Source organism: Ictidomys tridecemlineatus, chromosome 13 (genome assembly GCF_052094955.1).
Source record: "Ictidomys tridecemlineatus isolate mIctTri1 chromosome 13, mIctTri1.hap1, whole genome shotgun sequence".
NCBI classification, from domain to species: Eukaryota; Metazoa; Chordata; class Mammalia; order Rodentia; family Sciuridae; genus Ictidomys; species Ictidomys tridecemlineatus.
Genome location: NC_135489.1, coordinates 24,106,615 through 24,126,176, shown reverse-complemented (window position 1 = coordinate 24,126,176; position 19,562 = coordinate 24,106,615). Strand labels below are relative to the sequence as shown.

Sequence of the window (19,562 nt, the reverse complement as noted above, 5' to 3'; positions counted from 1 at the left end):
TTGGCTAATGCTCTGCCAGGATCAAACAAGGATCAGCAAAGACCACAGCAATGGAGAAAGTGGAACCTGTTTACTGCCTGGGCATAAGGCAAGAACAAGTTAATTCAGTCTTTAAAAATGAAATAGGCCTCAAATGTAACTCTGAGGTACAGCATTTGCCTAGCTTGTGTAAGACCACTGCAAACAAACAGAAAATGAAATCATGTGCATTTAAAAGAAGTATTTACACTGTGAGCCATTGTTTCAGATCTCCCTCCAATCTAAATAAAAATTATTATTATAAACTTTTATTTACATCCAATGAGACTTTTATTTTCTTCCTTTATAGAAAATACAGTCAACTTGATGACCTTATGGCCAGGGAATCGGAATCTAGGAATATTAACAGAGACCAAGAAAATCTTTTGCACAGATGTTACCCAGATTTTATTTTCTGATGCAAGGTACCTTTAAAATGTTATAATAATATAAAAGACATGCAAAAGTCTTTATAAACCATTATTGACTCTCACAACACTCACACAAAGTAGTTATAACTTATTTCAGAGATGAAAAACAGAAATTAACTTTCCAAGATTTTGAAACAAATGAAAAACAGAAATTAACTTTCCAAGATTTTGAAACACAACTGAACTATTCATCGTAACTCTTTGTATCAAATAATTCCTTCCCTATTTCTTGACTACAATGATATTAGATAGTAAAATAAGGCTCAAATTCAATTAGTTTAAAAAATAAAATCACTATAATTTCTAGATACGACAAATCGTATTAGTCTAAAATGAAACTAAGAAATCTCAAAGAGGACTTTAGAGGTGGCAGGCATACAGAAGAGGATCAATAAGTATTAAATGAATTAAAATAAATTTTAACATTAAAGATTAAAAATATTATTAGAGTTTCAGCCTAAAAGGCACATAGTCCTTGTCCTCTTTCATGCTTACTTCCCAAGACAATTTCAACAGGTCATGCATATAATACCTGAACACGTCCACACCTGCTGGTTTAGAAACAATTAACACAACCTTACTGTCTTTACTACTGTCACTTTAGGTACTTAACTACATGGAAAGGCAACTGGCCTGAGGGATACGGAGCAGCTAAAAGAATGGCACCAAGGGCTGGGCTACTTTGCAGAGTACCATAGGCTTCATATAATTCCTGGGAGTTTAAATGCACAGTGCCAGGCAGGTTAACATTCTGCTAGTCTGGCTATGACAGTACTGTGGAATGAGCACAGGCTTTTGATTTGGGACAGTCACTTACCTACGGTATAAAGCCAACATCCTACACTATATAAGCCCCCAAGCCTTTCACCAGTCTTAAAAAGCAACAAAAGGGAAATAGCAGTGAGAAGCTGAAAGTGACAAGGATGAATTTATTGTTAAACTTATCACTTTAAAAACAGGACAGTATTCCTAAACTGTCATAACCAAGAGAAATGCCAAATATCATGTTACTGTATCATATATTGAAAATGTGTGTGTACAGAACAAATTGTACAGAACAGATTCACGCCAGTAACGAACATTGAATTTGCTTATTAATATTCTCATTAAGCTTTTTATTTGTTTGGTTCAGAAACAATCAACCCATGAAAATTTAATTCAGTGGGGACAGAAGTGAGGAAGGCTGATAAGGTTAAGACTAGAAAATATTATTCAAAGCAAATTTGATTGCATGGGCCAGAAAGGTGTTTATTTGCCCCAAATACAGGAGCTGTATGTCCAGAGTTAAATAAACAATTTGTGATTTTGTAGTTTTCAAAAGAGTGCTGGGTGAGTAGAGTATACACCATTACATGTGCAGAACAGGAAAGGCAGCTTATTAAAAATGCCGTCGTGGGACTAGGGAAAAGCTGCACAGCCTGGTTAAAATTCGAACAGTAAGTGTTAACTACTGATGGCTGTTAACTGTAAAGTGAAAGAATAAATCAAGTTGTAAAGATTTCTAAATTCTCAAATTATATGACCAGATTTTACCAACAAGAACTACTACTATTACAAATTATTTTAATTAAAAATCAAATTGATTTTTTTGTTAATTTATTCTCAATAAGTTTGAAAAACCAGAAACCTCTCAATCATGTCTTGCATTGTCTAAAGCATTTTACAGACATGTTGTCATCAATTTCACCAGCTTTGAGTAGCAGCAGATTACCTGAAACGTGGCTGAGAGTTATATTAACTTACATGAATTTCCAATGGTGGGTGCCAGAACCAAGCTTAAAATCCCAGATGCCAACCTATCCTCCAAAAGTCAGAACTAAGTATTAAGTTCTATAATATGCCTCTCTGTAAAGTATGGTAAAGAAATGTACAAATCTTTTTGGGGGTGTCAAGGGGTTTACCGGGATTGAGCCTAGGGTGCTTAATCACTGAGCCACATCCCCAGCCTTTTCCATTTTTTATTTCGAGACAGGGCTCACTAAGTTGCTTAGGGCCTCTTTAAGTTGCTGAAATTGGCTTTGAACTTGTGACCCTCCTGCCTCAGCCTCGTGAGTCACTGGAATTATAGGCATGTGCTACCACTGCTAGCTGACAAATCTTTTATCTCCTATATTATTGCTCTGCACAAGCAACAAGATTTGCAATTTCATGTCAAGCCAGTGTGTCACTGGACAAGTCAAGAATCAAGTTCTCTTTCTTTTGCCTACTTCTGAGAGAGCCAGATTTTCTAGCATATAACTCTCTATCCATGGCCTTTCTTTGCAGCTCTTGCCCTAGTAATTAGCTGCTGGGTCAGAAACTGACAGTGACCCACGGGCTGCTACAAGGAAATTAATAGAACCATTTGGGCACTTTTCCCTTTTAATGTGAACCGGAAACAGGAAGGAACTTTGCTAGGTTCCAAAGTAAAAAGTACCTGGGTCCAAAGTAAAAAATCTGGGAGCTGAATGGAGGGGAAAGGAGTGGCAAGTCAAAGAGGCCATTGCAGACTTCAGACAAAACAAAAAGAATACAAGCTGTGTGAAAGAAAGACCTTCAGAAAAAAGGTAATATATGGTCAGTGTATGGTCCACTTTTTTTTTGTAGTTCCAGACCACATTTATCCAGATGCAGAAATGTGGCTGTGAAAGAACAGAGAATTGTAATGATTCCACACAAGGAAGCAACAGTGGTTGTCAAGGAGCAATAGAAGACTAACAGTAAAGGCCAGGACCCAGACAATGTCACTCTGAGGCAGGGTCTCTAGCTTTGATGCTACTTCCTGACACTTTGGGCTGGATAACTCTTTGCTGTGGGGGCTCGTCCTGTGCATTGTAGCACATTTAGCAACATCTCGGTGTCCACCCACTAGATGTCAGTAGCAACCTTCTCCCCAGGTGTGGCAATCAAAAACAACTACAGATAATGTCAAATGTCCCCTGGGAAGCAAAATCACCCTTAGTGGAGAACCACTGCTCTAAGCAGGTTGGATGCTAGCAATGGGAACCCGTTTAATAATTTTAAGCAAAGGAAGCAACAAGATCAGATCTGTTTTTTGAATAAATAGCAAGCAGTGTGAAAGGAGACTATGGAGGGGCAAACAGAGAGGCAAAATGATCAGTAAGACCACAAAGTTCAGGTTTGAAAATGGTGAACAGTGAACCAAGGCAAAGGCAACAGAGTCACAGAGGAGGGTACAAATGTGAGACCCAAGGGCAGAGTTAGAACTGTAGGCCCAATGATATAGAATTTGAGGGTAAGGGAGAAGTGTGACAGAATAACTTGCAGGTTTCTGGCTTGGCAATTCAGGTAGCTATGGTGCAGGTCATTATCTTGGATATAAAATTTAAAATAAAGGGTACTTTAAAAATCAGCTAAACATAATAAAAGCTTACAGTAAGAATGGGCTGTCCAGGGAATGAAATCTAAAAGAGTCAGTGCTCAGCTACTAACACACAGTACACATTACAAATATTACAAAATATTAACTCGCTTAGTTCTCATCATCGTCCTTTGAGATGTTTTCATCTTATAGATGGGGAAACTGCTACATAGGAAGTTGAAGAACTTCTCCAAGATTCCATAGCCAGTCAGTTTTGGAGCTGGGATCCCAACCTTGACATGTAGCTCTAGCATGTAACTCTCTATCCCTGGCCCTTCTTTCCAGCTCTTGCCCTAGTAATTAGCTGCTGAGTCAGAAACTGACAGTGACCCACTTGACAGCTGGCTCATTCATTACCCACTACACTTCACTACCTGTTGGTACATTTAAAGAGAAAGAAAAATAAAGGTCTAGATGAAAAATACAGATTTGGGTGGTTTCCAGTATACAAATGGACAGCTGGTGAAATTATAGAAAAGAAAATGTGTAAAGTCAGAAGAAAAAAAAAAAAAGGTAGAATGAGCTACTAAAGAAAACTACCTGCTAAGCAAAGGTGGAGAAGCCAGAAGCAGCAGCCAGTGAGAGGGATGTGAGAGGCAGAAAAGGAAAGTTCTAAGGCAGGACATTTTGTCTTTAAAGTGAATCATTAACTTCAAACAAGGAACCTGTCAAAAATCCATATTATATGGCACATTCAAAATAATTTTATAAATTTGAGCAGAACTCAAATCATATCAGCTTGCAACTTTTCTAGACATTGAGAGTTTGTGAAAGGTACACTGTCTAATTAAAAATGAATAGCCAAGGCATCGTAAGAAATCATTCTTTACATTTATATACAGCTAAGAAGATTTTTAAAAGTTTCATTCAAATCCTTTCATAGCAACAAAACGTGTTACTGTTATCCATTTTGTTGAGTATCACATGAAATACTGGCTCTTTGAAGTTTTGAAACTGACAGATATAAAACTATATTCTAAAAGAGGATTTAGAAAAAGTATACATGAGAATTCGTCACTTCTCACTCAAAAGAGTTACCTGACCATTAGTAAATCTAGAGGTGCATTTCTCTGTAACTCTCTGTTATCTAAGAAGTTTTGTTCACGCATTTCTTATCAAACTTTGCAATTCTAACCCTAAACACAAAAATATAGTAGGAAATAAGTTCCCTCAAGATACAAAAAGATGGACTCACTTCCAATTCAAGACAAGTATTTCCTTGGGTAATAAATCTTGATTTTCAGGCCAAAAATTTAATGTGCATACAAATCATTCAAAAGGATCAAGCTAAAAAGAATATTCTAACTAAGTAGGTCCAAAGCAATGCCCATACTCTGCCATTTCTAACAAGCTTCCTCCTGAATGACATGGATTCTCTGGGTCCACAATAGTTACTCAAATGTGATCCTTGGACAAGAAGCACTAGCAGCACCTGGGAACTTGTGAGGATTGAACTTCTCCCAGACACCAAACAGAACATAAGAATATCACCTACTGAAATGGCTGACCCTAGAAATCTAAGTTTTTTTCCTTAAAATCCATCTACAACTCATTCACTTACTTTTTATATTTTGTTGTTATTAAAGATTACTTTTCTACAGTAGAGGGGGTAGAGAGAGAAGAGGGGAGGGGAAGAGAGGGGAGGGGGGATAGTAGAGGATAGGAAAGGCAGCAGAATACAACAGACACTAGTATGGCAATATGTAAATCAATGGATGTGTAACTGATGTGATTCTGTAATCTGTATACGGGGTAATAATGGGAGTTCATAACCCACTTGAATCAAAGTGTGAAATATGATATGTCAAGAACTATGTAATGTTTTGAACAACCAACAATTAAAAAAAAAAAGATTACTTTTCCATTATCTAAAGCTTAGAGTCTCCAGTTCTCTCTGTCTCCTCACCTATAATCCCGTAAGAGTCTACAATATGCCAATCAGATGGGACTGGTGATTTTTTACTATAAATCATCCTCCCTCTCGAGAGGCTTTGTTATGGTGGTTATAGTTGATACTTCCCCTCATCTGGCCAGCCTCTCTAGTCACTGCGCCTAATTTCTCAATGAAATATGTTCTCACCATTCTCTGAACCAACAACTTATTCCACTATAGGAATTTTTATTTCATTAGAATGTTTACCACATTCTGCTGAATATAAGACATATTTATATGTACGAGGCTAGGGTATTTTGACCTATTGCTGCTGCTGAACCATAAATTATTTGAGGGCAGGAATCTTTATTGCTAATTCTGATATTCCTTGTATTGCTTAACATAGTTCCTTACTCATATAAAACTCAATAAAAATCCAAGAAAATAAAATAAAGCACTATTATTGATGAAAACTTAATATAAACACTCATTCATCACAAATTTAAATTATGTTTTTTACTTCTTCAACCATGATTGATTTATTTTTTTTTTTGGCATCACAAACATGAAAATTAGGCACAGGGCCTTTATTTTCATTTTTCCCAACTCTAGAAAATTTTAATTTTTAATAACCTTACTTAATACATTTTATCAGAACTTAAATTCTGAGCCAATTCCTTTGGCATTTTCATATTGAACAGAGTTGATCAGTTGAGAAAAATGAGTCTTATGATGAAATCTTTTTTTTTTTTTTTAGAGAGAGAGAATTTTTTTTTAATATTATCTTTCAGCTTTCGGCAGACACAACATCTTTATTGTATGTGGTGCTGAGAATCGAACCCAGGCCGCACATATACCAGGCGAGTGCACTACCGATTGAGCCACATCCCCAGCCCTTATGATGAAATCTTCATAAAACCATCATAAACCTCTGCATCTATGAATAGAAAAAGACTAAAAAACAGCACAGAAATCATTAAATCTGTCATGTTGAAATAAAGTACAGTGGAAAAGATTAACTTTTGGAAACTAAAGTCTCTTCAGGATGCCTAACAATGTGAAAAGTATAAGGAGACTGTCAGGTCTACTTTAAATCATAAAGTTTAGGTTAGTCCAAAGTTAGCCAACTAAAAAAAAATCTCTCAAGCACAATCCCTTCAAATACAGTAGAATGTATAAAGACCAGACATAATTTAAATAATGAGTTAATACAAAATATCCTCTATTATTCTGAAGATAAATAAAGAACAGAAGTCAATTTCAAGTTACTATTAAAAATGAGCACAGGTCAATAAGCATATAACAAATGGGCAGAATATGAGATCAGAGCTTAAAAGTGATATGGAGTTGGGTTCAGCACCAATGGCTAGAAACAAAAACTAATGTTCTTCCCTAAAAGAATTAAAGAAAACAATGACTTTGCTGAAATGTAACAAGTGTTCTATTTGAGAGCTGCTAACATTGAGCATCCTACTAGAATACAAAAAGTAACCGCATGCTGAAAATCCCTGAAAGTGATATCTATTCATGATTAGTTAATTAGCTCTCTATACTTTAAAGATCATGTCACTGGCAGAGGGTGGGAAAGGAGTTTCTGGTGATGACAGTGGTGGCAGACAGTACAATGCCCGGCCCCCACCCCCACCCCCAAGTGCCCCAAATGTCACACCCTAATCCCCAAAACTTATAAATATGTTACCTAACATGGCAAAAGGGACTTTGCAGCTGTGATTCTGTTATAGATCTTGAGAAAAAGGAGATCACCTGGATTATTTGGGTAGGGCGGAAACAATCACAAAGGGTACTCTAAGTGGCAGAGGAAACAACAGAGGAGGGCAGAGTGATGAGAAATGAGAAGTACTCAGTAACCTGCTGTTGCTGGCTTTGAAAATGGTGGAAGGGATCATAATCCCAGGAATGAGGAAGCCTCCAACAGCTAGAAGAGATCAAGAAAAAGATTCTCTCCTGGAGCCTTAAGAAAGGAAAGCAACCCTATTGACCTTTGATTTTAGCCTAGTGAGACCTATGTTAGACTTCTAATCTATAGAATTGTAAGATAACAAATGTATGCTGCTTGAAGCCCATTAATTTGAGGCAATTTCCTATGGCAACAAGAAATGAACACAATGGTAAATTGCTATAAAAAGAATTCTCAGGGCTGGACATATAGGTTAGTGGTAGAATATTTGCCCAGCATGAGCAAGACCCTGATTCAAACCCCAGCACCAAGAAAAAGAATTTCCTCAAAACAAATACAGAAAACACCTTTAAAGTGTAACATGATGTTCTGTGAAATACTCAGCAAATATGTTGATTTTGTTTGCATTACTCAGAAAAGCACCTGCTCCCCTGTAAAAAGATATCACACAATACCTACCACTAGAAAAAAAAATTAAAAGTAAATAAAATGAACTTTGATCAAAAAGTAGATGAGAAAATAGAAAGATATTTTCAACCAAAGAAGAGGGTGATGAAAATTAAGTTGGAAATTTTGGTATTTCTTACATTTAAAAAGAGACCAACATTGTATCCTACTCATAGGTCAGCCAGAAGGCAGACACCACTATTTCTTTTAAAGCTTATATTTACCTGATGATCCTCTGTGCAGCATACTGATGGAGGGAGCGAAACTGTGCTGACATATTTGCTAGCGCTGCCAAACAATTTGTGTGAAGGTACTTGTCCTGTTAGAATACAGCAAGTTTAAAGCACATGTCACATCTTAAGCAAGATTAACTGGGAGCAAGTGTAAATTCAGTTATTACTTATTTTAGAAAGTTCAGGTGCATAATTCCTTTTCTCCAGTTCCCAAATCCATAAAGTTCAGAGAAGTCAATGTTTTTTCACAACCCATCTAGAAGCAACTAACACAAAATATTATGCCACCTGATGGTATCCATCATTCCCAGCATGGTGAACACTCAAATAGTTTGCTGTGGAAATATTAATGTTAAATATAGTGTGCTGCTTCAGACCCTAATGATCACACGTAATATAATACATACACTATAATTACCTTCCTAAAATACAATGAATTCTCTATACAAAACACATCTGGCTCCTAGGGTCTCAGATAATAAATATAAACATAGATCTACATTAGCCCTATAGAGAGAAATAAGCAAAAATATTTAAGCTAACTGAACCATTTAGCTATGACTTCTATACATTACTTTCTTTGATAATACATTGCTATAGACTAGAACTGAAATTCACTCGTCAGTAGTACATACAGAATCCAGTAAAATTTTTTCTTTTACTCTTTCAAGTATTCTTTCTCTTCTACATTTCTTTCCCATCTGAATTCATATTTTCTCCATCTGAATTAATATTTTCTCCTGTTTACACCTTTTATACTTTGTTGTTGATGCTTTGAAAAAGGCAAATCATGTTATAGTTCAGCAAAGATACATAACTTTGATCTAAATGTGTGGCACTGCTTGTTTTCTATTTCATATAAAATATCTCTGCTAGTGTAGCCATTAAATATTAAGAAACAGACATTATCCGACAATCATGCAATGGAGTGACTATATGCTGATGTGTATTTTCCCACTGAATTTCATGAGAATTTTAGTGCCTCCAAAATTAAGATTATTTTAAATTGTAGTCTTACTTATACTATATGCATAAAAATTAAAGGAAAAAAAGCTGAGGAATACTTACTCTTGTCCTTGTCATATTGTACTGAATGGTTCTTATTACAACCAGAATCAGGAGACTCCCCAGTGAAATTTCAGTTAAAACCCGTTCTGAATACCAAGTAATATTTTTTAATATCTGTAACAGAGAAGAAAGGTTTAAGTAAAAAATAATGCTTTAAGGAAAAAGGTACTGCTCCATGTCTACAGTTTTTGATAAGCTACAGCTTCACTCAGAAAGGTTAAAACAGTAAATAAAAGTGAATTATGAGATTTTTTTCAGTTCTAGCAAGTAAACGGAGCTAATGTGCTTGCTTCTTCCTTCTTAAAATAGAAGAGACAAAATAAATAAATAAATAAGCCCAACCCAGTCTGAAAAACAGAGGAAGAGATCATTAATAGACAAAAAGGAGATATATCTGAAAAAGATATGGCATATAAGATAAAAGTGACAGAAAAAAGTGATTTGAAAATAAGAAAAGAAGCTCTACTTTTGAAAAGTAGAGCTTTCCCAACAGAGTTCAGAAAACCTCTCCAGGTATGTTTAGGAGAGAGGCCAGGAGCACAGCGAACTTGACCTTCAGGAAGGATGTGCAGCCATCAGCTGTGGCTGTGTGAAGCAGGCAGCTCTGGAGAGCAACTCCAGGCCTCAGGGAGAAAGAACTGTTCCTAAATTAAGCTGAGGTGTTTCCACAGTAGATCTGTACCATGGGTGTCAAGGAAGAAAGGAATTACACACACAAAAACTGGGCATGAGAGGATTCCCCCAGCAAATTGTATGCAGAAGCATACCTGCACTGTAACTCTTGACGGGGGTCAAAGTAACTGAAACTTACCACTTCGTGAATGGACCTATTGAAGCCATCATCTTCTGTAAGGATCAATAATATTATAAGGGCCATATATACATGGTGTGAATTTCTTTCTTCAACATGATACAGAATCTCAAGAATTGGTAAAACCTAGGGAATAAAAACCATAATGTAACATTCCAATACCTTACTCAACTGTTTTAAACCCTTTACACTTTTGTACTTTTTACTTTAATATCATAGTTTTATTTGAATTTAAAGGAAAAAAAAACCATGCAAACCCACTCCTGACTACATGCACTTCCCATAAGCATAGCTAAGAAACCAAGAAAGGAAATCATCACTAACTCTAGGAAGGTCTGTGAAAGTCTATCCAACCTAGAGACTGAATTTTCAGAGAACATTTAGGGTCAGGGGCTGAAATGTTTAAGAAATCACATCACCTTGCCCCTAGCCAAGAAAGGGGAGAAAAGCCAGATGCCCAGAAATTCAAGAATGTTTTCATGCATATGCTAAGTGAAACTAAACATATACATGTACTACAGTATGTATTTCAATGTTAATAAATTAAACAGACTACTATAGCCCAAGGTACATTTTTGTCATGTATATTGAGGTTTTACTCTTCAGAGTATTTGTCCAGCATTTCATTTTATAATCCTGTTTCCATACAGACAAATTTAGTCTATTTCAAATCATTACTCTGACACCTTCAATTTGTTCATTCTCTACTAATTAAGTAGATTACTAAACGTATTTATTAAATATGAGCTAATTAGCTGCAAATTACTCCTTATATGAAACTACCATGAATACTCTCCAGTGGATGCAAGAAAACAAGCAAAAACTCTTATATTGTAAATCAGACAATAACCTGTAATGAGTTCACTGTACAAAGTTCCCACAGTGGTATGCAAAGCCATAAAAATAGATACATTTGGGAAGGTACACCTATGGTAGTTGTATATTACTCTTTTACAAGTTACAGCTGAAACTTTCTCTTATTTCTCTAAATTGTAAAGTGCAGATGCATGAACATCACTAAATTCAAGAACTAAATGCACCACAATAGTCATTGCTCTTTTTACTTTGTACATCCCAGGCATCTTTCTCTTTAGAGGTCCTTCTGATGTCAAATATGATATATTGTACTCACATTTCACATTACCTAGTTAGCACAGTTAAATTCTGTATAGTCATTTAATTCAGCATTTGTTATTTCTGATTCTGCAGTTTTCAATAGATTTTTTTTGTGCCATGTCATTCTTATTCTGGCTAAGCCTTAAGAAACACATTCATCACTACAGTATGAATGTACTACAGGTATTACATACTGTACTACCTAAAACACTCTTAAAACCCTGTACTTTACTGAACAAGACAGACAAGTAAATGGTATATTCAAACATATGAGCAATAATGCAGGAATATGTAATGGGTCCAAAATGAGTATGTTGGAATAGCGCTTGAATTTTTTCTTTTAAACATTTTTTATTGAGCTATAACTTACATATCATACAATCAATCCATCCATTTAAAGGGCAAAAGTCAATGATTTTTAGGATATTCATAAAAATGAGTAACCATCACAATTTTAGAACATTTTTATCTCAAAAAGAAATCCCAGGCTCTTTAGCTATCACCCCAACCATCCCTCTTTTCCTACCCTGCCCAACACTCAAAGAAACTACTTTCAATCTCCATAAATTTTCCTGTTCTGGGGTTTCTTTTTTTTAATTAATTTTTAAATTTACATATGACAGCGGAATGCATTACAATTCTTATTACACATGTAGAGAACAATTTTTCATATCTCTGGTTGTATACAAAGCATATTCACACCAATTTGTGTCTTTATACATATACTTTGGTTAATAATGTCCATCATATTCCAACATCATCTCTAACCCTATACACCCCCCCTTCCTCTCCCACCCCTCTGCACTATCTAGAGTTCATCTATTCCTCCCATGCTCCCCCTCCCTACCCCACCATGAATCAGCCTCCTTATATCAGAAAAAACATTCGGCATTTGGTTTTTGAGATTGGCTAACTTCTCTTAGCATTATCTTCTTTCTGGGGTTTCTAATGAAGGGAATCTCATAAGATGTAGACTTTGGTGACTGCCTCCCTTCACTGAGCATGTTCCCACATAGTAGCATCCATCAGGATCTCATTCCTTTTTATGTCAAATATTATTCTACTGTACACACTTAATTTGTTGATGAACTTCTTGATTGTTTCTACTTTAGGACTATATTTCTACTCTACTTTAGGAATGCTGCTGCTATGAACATTTATTGAAAAGGTTTTTCTATAGACAGGTTTTCATTTATTTTGAATATGTACTACCATTTACAGTGAATTGTTGGGTGATATGATAACTGTTTCAAGATCTGTCAGACTTCTCCATAGCAGCTGCATGATTCCATATACTAACAATGTATAAAAGAGCACATATCTACCCATCCTTGCCAACACTTAATATTATTTAACATTTTTTTACTGTAGCCTTCAAGTGGGTAAAGTGGTATCTCATTGTAATTTTCATTTCCATTTACCTGATCACTAGTGATGTCAAGTACTGTTTTTATGTGCTGATTCTTAGCCATTTGTATGTCTTCCTTGTAGAATGTTTATGCAAATCTTTTAAATTGGGCTGTTTTTATTATTGAGTTATCAAGTTCTTTATATATTCAGACCCATGATTTGCATTCATTAATCTTGTTCTCACATCTGTGGACTCTTTTCACTTTCTTGATGGTATACTTTGAAGCACACAAATTTTTATATTGATGAAGTCCAGTTTATCTGTTTTTTCCTTTTGCTTTTCATGCGTTTGTTGTTATACCTAAGAATCATTTGCCAAATCCAAAGTCATAAAGTCTAACTCCCATGCTTTTGATGCGTTTTGAGTGAATATGGACATAGTTTGAAGGCTCAACTCCATTCTCTCACAAGAGGCTCTCCAGCTGTCTCAACACCACTGGTTCAAAAAAGACTATTATCCCTTCCACACTAATCTTGATTCCGACTAAAAATAAGCAGACCATCCAAATAAGGATTTATTTCTGAACTTTCAAATCACTTTCATTCATCTATTATGTCTATCCTGTGGCAGTAAAGTCCTGATTACTGGTACTTTGTACATTTTGAAACAATAAGGAAGTGTGAATGCTCCACCTTCATTCTTTTTTAGAAATGTTTAGGCTGTTCCAGGTTCACTGTAATTCCATATAAATTTCAGAATTGCCTTATGAATTTCCATAAATAAGTTGGCTGAGTTTCTAGAAGGTATTGTGTTGAATCCGTAAGTCAGTTTAGGGACAACTGCCATCTTCACAAAGTATTATGATCCATAAATATGGGATTTTTCCCATTTCTTTCAATAATATTTTCATAGTATAAATTTTGTACTTCCTTGGTTAAATTTATTCCTAAGTATTTTACTCTTTTTGATGCGACTGTGAATAGAACTATATTCTTAATTTGATTTTTGGATTCTCCATTGTTAAGGAATAAAATTACAGTGGTTTCTACATATTGATTTCGTATCCTAATCCTATATCTTACAACCTTGCCAAACCCTTCTAATAGTTTTAACAGTTTTTTTTCCTGAGGATATATTAAGTCACTCTATACATAAGATACTGACACCTGCAAATACAAATGTTTTACTCCGTACTTTCCCATTTAGATGACTTTAAGCCAGGCACGGTGGCACACACCTGTAATCCTAGTGACTCATGAGGCTGAGGCAGGAGTATCACAAGTTTAAAGGCAGCCTCAGCAACTTAGCAAGACCCTGTCCCAAAATAAAAAATAAAAATGGGCTGGGGATGTGGCTCAGAGGTTGAGCAACCCTGAGTAAAATCCCAGGTACCAAAAAAAAAAAAAAAAAAGGCAAAAGTAGGCATCTTTATCTTTGATCACAGGACCAAAGTATTCTTTCATCATTTAGTATAGTGTTAACTCTGGGGCTTAGTGACGCCCTTTATCAGATTGAGTAAGTTCCCTTCCTGGTTTGTTTTTTATCATAAAAGAGTTTTTATCATGAAAGGGTAATAATTTTGACAAATGCTTTTTTCTGCATTTATTTAAATGATCATATGATTTTTAATTTTTACTCTGTTGACATGACATTAACTGATTTTCACATGTTGAACAAAGCTTATATTCCTGGGATAAATCCCATTGGATATGATATATAATTACTTTTAGAACAGTACTTTAAATCTGAAAGAATTATTGAAACTGAGATCTGAAGAGTTATGGGAGTTGAGCAAAAGGGCAAACAGACTTCTGTAGGAAGAAGTATTCAAGAGAGAAAACCATGTCTACACTTAGGAAATAGATCACATTGAGAGAAATTCAATTAATTGAGTATAAATAGAAAAGAACACAAGAACAATAATCTAGAAAAGAAAAACCCAAAAAAGGGATCTGTGACAAAATTAATGTAGTCTTTTGGCTACATTAAAGAATCAGAGTTTTAACTGAGGAAACTATGAAGACATGAATCATAAGATTTTTCAGCTAGGAAGGGACACGATCATATCTGACATTAGTAAATTCACTTTGACTAACAGGTTGAGAATGTTAAAGACTGGCAAGACAGAAAGCAGGAAAGCCAGTTAAAGATATTGAAGTAATTGAAGAGATAAGCAGCTTAAACCACAGGAGTCGCAATGAAGAAAAAAAATTAATAGATTCCAATAGTATTAAGGTTGGGAAATCAAAAGGACTTCTTTGAATGTGGAGGGAAAAAAACAGAAGGATCAAAGCATCTATCTTTCACGAACTATATGGATGGCTCATCAATGTGATAAAGAACACAGGAGTAAGAGAAGGAAGAACAGGTCCTGGGAAGATAATGAGCGCAACTTTCACATGTTTGGGACAAGGTATCTATGATGAAGCCACTAGGGAATGTCTGGGGCAAGTGGGAACACAGATTTAAGACATAGGCAATGAGGAATGTAAATACAGAACTCAAAAGCTGTGCACATACAGGGACTGGGGCTGTAGCTCAGCGGTAGAGCCCTTGCTTAGCATGTGTGAAGCTTGGGTTTGATCATCAGCACACATAAATATAAACAAATAAAATAAAGGTATAAAAAATACAATAACATCATTAAAAAACACGTATAAATGACAACACAATGGAATTCACTAGATGTTTGAGGGAGAAGAACAAAGAAGGGGGGAAAATTAGGAGAAAACTCTTCCGCAGGGCACATTTGAGAGCTAAGAAAAGAATAACACATAAAACAGAAAAGCAAAAGGCACAGAGGTAGAATACCAGCAAAGAACAAGGGTCGGAAAGATAAGAGTGTGTGTAGGTGGATAGACAGCATGTTTCTACTCCCCAGAATTCACAGGTTGAAACTCTAACCCCAATGGGATGGTATTAAGAGGTGAAGTCTGGGAGGTGATTAGGTAAGAAGGTGGAACTCTCATGATAGGACACAGCTTGCTTCCTCTCCCTCTAAGCCCTTCACCAAATAAGAACACAAGCAAGTATACAGTCATATACACACCAAGAAGCAGGCCCTCACCAGACAGGGAGTTGACAGCACTTTTATCTTAGAATTTTCAACCTATAAAATTATGAGAAATAAATTTCTCTTGTTTAAGCATCCACTCTGCAATATTTCTGTGACAGCAGCCAGAATGGATTAACATATGGAGGTTGGGTATCTTAAGAATAGAGGTGAACACTGTCAAATGTAGCAGAATGCTCAAATAAAGGAGTGATGAAACATGCCCACCGGGTTTAGCAACAAGCAGCTACTGACAACAGAGCCGTGGGAACAGAAGCGGAGCATAACAAGCTGAAAAGGGAACACTAAGTAAAGAAGTTAAGGCACAAAACATGTCCCAAGGCTTTCAAGAAACACAGTCATAAAAAGAGCTAAACATGCTGGGTATGGTGGTGCACACCTGCAATTCCAGTGGCTCAGGAGGCTGAGGCAGGAAGATGGCAAGTACAAAGCCAGCCTCAGCAAAAGTGTGGTGCTAAGCAACTCACTGAGACTCTATCATAAATAAAATACAAAAAATAGGGCTGGGGATGTGGCTCAGTGGTGAAGTGCCCCCTAAGTTTTATCCCAAGTATCAAAAGAAAAACAAAAACAAACAAACAAAAAAAAAAAAAACAGGGAGATTTTAGGTCTAACCTTGGGAACTATCTGTGGCTCTCCCTGGCAAGAGATTGCCCAAGGCACATGACCTTTATCTTCACTGTGCTAGGAAGATCTCTTAGGGTTGCTCTAGAGATGGGCATAACCCGTTGGGAACTGGATAGCCTACCTTTAACCTTTTTTGGAGAAGAACATTCTATGGAAGGCCTTTGATGTTCCCCAATATAAATTAAGCAGGTGTGGGCACCATTTTGCCTTTTAATATAGAAGCTGGATTCATATGATTGACTTGCCTGTCCTGCCCACGATTTTTCAAATTTATTTCTGTGTCCTGTGGTTTTATTATTGTTCCATTTTTCTTAGCTTTTATTTCTCAGCCAGCCCATTTTACTGAGAGGAACCCCATTTCCATCGCCTGTGCAGGGTGCAGGCTAGACTAAACAAATAGGATATCTGACCATTTTTATTTTTATGTACAAATCACACTCAGAAGCTGGTTCAAGAAGTTAAGACAAGAGGATTGCAAGTTCAAAGTCAGCCTCAAGAAACATAGTCATGAAAAGGACATATTTTTTGCCTTAACAATTTAGCAAGATCAAGTCTCAAAATAAGAAATAAAAAAGATTTTTAAAAAGGCCAGGGATGAGTCCCAGTAGTTAAGCAACTCTGGGTTCAATTCCCAGTACAAAATAAATAAGTAAATAAATAAATCTGTGGGAGACCACCTCGCCCGTGACTGAGTTAACTCCCAAGTTGGTCAATGTGGTGTCAAGCACCCATGCTGCTAAACTGCCCCGCTCTTCTAGGTTCAAGTGACTGTGTCTTTGTTCCCCGGGCAGGTCTTCCTACAGCCCCATGGGTGAAGCTATGCTCACCTGTTCCTTTGTAATATAACCCCTTGCCCTGTTTAGGATAGAATCTTCCATGGAAGTGCCTTGTGTGTGTCCCCTTCTCTTACTGTGCCCTTGGGTGTGTCCTACCCAGGTGTCAGTCAACCTGCTGACAGTGGACATCATGAAGATGACTCAGCCCCTTGAAACCTGACCCTTTGCCTCATTTGAATAGCTTCTCCTCAATAAAAGGGGTCAGCACATGCTCTCTCTCTCCTCCTGAGGACCCTTAAGGTCAGAGGAGCCCTCAGAGCAACCTCAAAGAAAAAGGTATTTGTGTCTTTTGTGTGTTTATTTTGTGCAGCCCAGTTAGCCCAGTTTACCCGAGTGTTTTAGTTGCCAATGAAACCCGGCAAAAATCATACTCAGAAGATAAAAAACAGCTATCCAGAAGAAGATATAAAAATCCTTATGTAACTTGTTTTGATAATTCATGACATAGAGACTTCATGTCACCAGTAAATACCAATCTCATTTTCTATGTGTCTCTTCAGTAAAGTTTTAAGCTTGTAAGCTATAAATATGACATGACTTCCACATGTACAGTATATATGCAGGTTCAAGGCCTGATCCAAGAACATAAGACTGGTGGAGGCTTAAGGGAAATGTCCACAAAATCTCTACCTGACTGATGAACTAAACAGAAATTTAAATGGTAACTAACTCATAATCACCTAATTAAAGAAGTTACAAATAATGCAATGTTCCAGTGAGTATATCTTATTTGTCCAGAATCCCTTTTAAGAAATCCTCTTGTACATTGAAGAAAGATATGAAAGAAAAACTCAAGAGAATGGAAAGACCTCCCATGTTCAGGGAGAGGCAGAATTAATATTGTTAAAGTGTTCTTACTACCAAAAGCAATATACAGATTCAATGCAATACCCATTAAAATACCAATGACATTCTTCACATAACTAGAAAAAAAATCCTAAAATTCATTTGGCAGAATAAAAGACCCAGAATACAAAGCAATTTTAAACCAAAAAAAGCAATACCAGAGTCATCACAATACCTGACTTTCAATTATACTACAGAGTTATAGTAACAAAAATTGCATGGTACTGGCACAAAAACAGACATATAGATGGTACAGAATATAAGAAACAGAGACAAACACACACATCTACAGTCATTTGATCCTTGACAAATGGTGTTAAGAAAACTGATTATCCATATGTAGAAGAATGATATTAGACCCTTATCTCTCAACATGCACAAAAACCAACCCAAAATGGATCAAACACTTAGGAATTAGAACAGAAACAATCAACCCCTAGAAGAAAAGATAGGATCAACACTCCAAAGTATAGGCACAGACAATGACTTTCTCAATATGACCCCTAAAGCTAAAGAAATCATGCCAAGAGTTAATAAACAGGACAACATTAAATTTAAAAGCTTCTGAACAATTACAGTAGAGGGGGTAGAGAGAGAAGAGGGGAGGGGAGGGGAGAGGGGATAGTAGAGGATAGGAAAGGCAGCAGAATACAACAGACACTAGTATGGCAATATGTAAATCAATGGAAGTGTAACTGATGTGATTCTGCAATCTGTATATCGGGTAAAAATGGGAGTTCATAACCCACTTGAATCAAAGTGTGAAATATGATATATCAAGAACTATGTAATGTTTTGAACAACCAACAATAAAAAATAAAAATAAATTTAAAAAATCCACACAGATGGACATGAAAGAAAAATAAATAAATAAAAGCTTCTGAACAGTAAAAGAAAAAACTAGGAATGTGAAGAGAGAATCTACAGAATAGAATGGGGAAATATCTTTGCTAGCTGTTCTTCTGACATGGGATTAATATACAGAATATATAAATACAAGAAAACAAATAACCCAATTACTAAATGGGCAAATAAACTAAGCAGGCACTTCTCAAAAGAAGAAATACAAATGAACAATAAATACATGAAAAAGTTTCAATATCATTAGCAATCAGGGAAATGCAAATCAAAACTACAATGAGATTTTATTTCACATCAGTCAGAATGGCAGTCGTCAAGAATACAAACAATAATAAATGCTGGAGAGGATGTGGGGGAAAAAAAACACTTCTATACTGTTGGTGGAAATGTAAATTAGTACAACCACAATGGAACTCAGTATGCAGGTTTCTCAAAAGACTAGGCATGGAACCACCATATAATCCAGCTATACCACTCTTTGGTATTTACCCCAAATAATTAATGTCATCAAACTATAGTAATATATGCATATCCGTGTTTATAGCAGCATGATACATAACAGCCAAACTATGGAACCAGCCTAGGTATCCATCAACAGATGAATGGATGAAGAAACTGTTTCATATATACACGGTGGAGTATTATTTATTCAGCTATAAAGAAAAATAAAATTATGTCATTTGCAGGAAAAT

At 36.1% G+C, this 19,562-nt stretch overlaps 1 protein-coding gene across 3 annotated transcripts in view; it reads right to left on the bottom strand.

Annotated features, from left to right (window-relative positions):
* Window positions 1-19,562, bottom strand: part of Dym (dymeclin) — a 337,787-nt gene that overhangs the window by 179,869 nt on the left and 138,356 nt on the right. For all 3 annotated transcript variants that reach the window (XM_040273249.2, XM_005323076.5, XM_040273254.2), the window contains exons 11-13: window positions 10,161-10,286; window positions 9,350-9,463; window positions 8,273-8,367 (exon numbers count right to left, since the gene is read on the bottom strand). In XM_040273249.2, coding sequence (XP_040129183.2) covers window positions 8,273-8,367; window positions 9,350-9,463; window positions 10,161-10,286 — 335 coding nt within the window. The remainder of the gene's footprint in view (window positions 1-8,272; window positions 8,368-9,349; window positions 9,464-10,160; window positions 10,287-19,562) is intronic.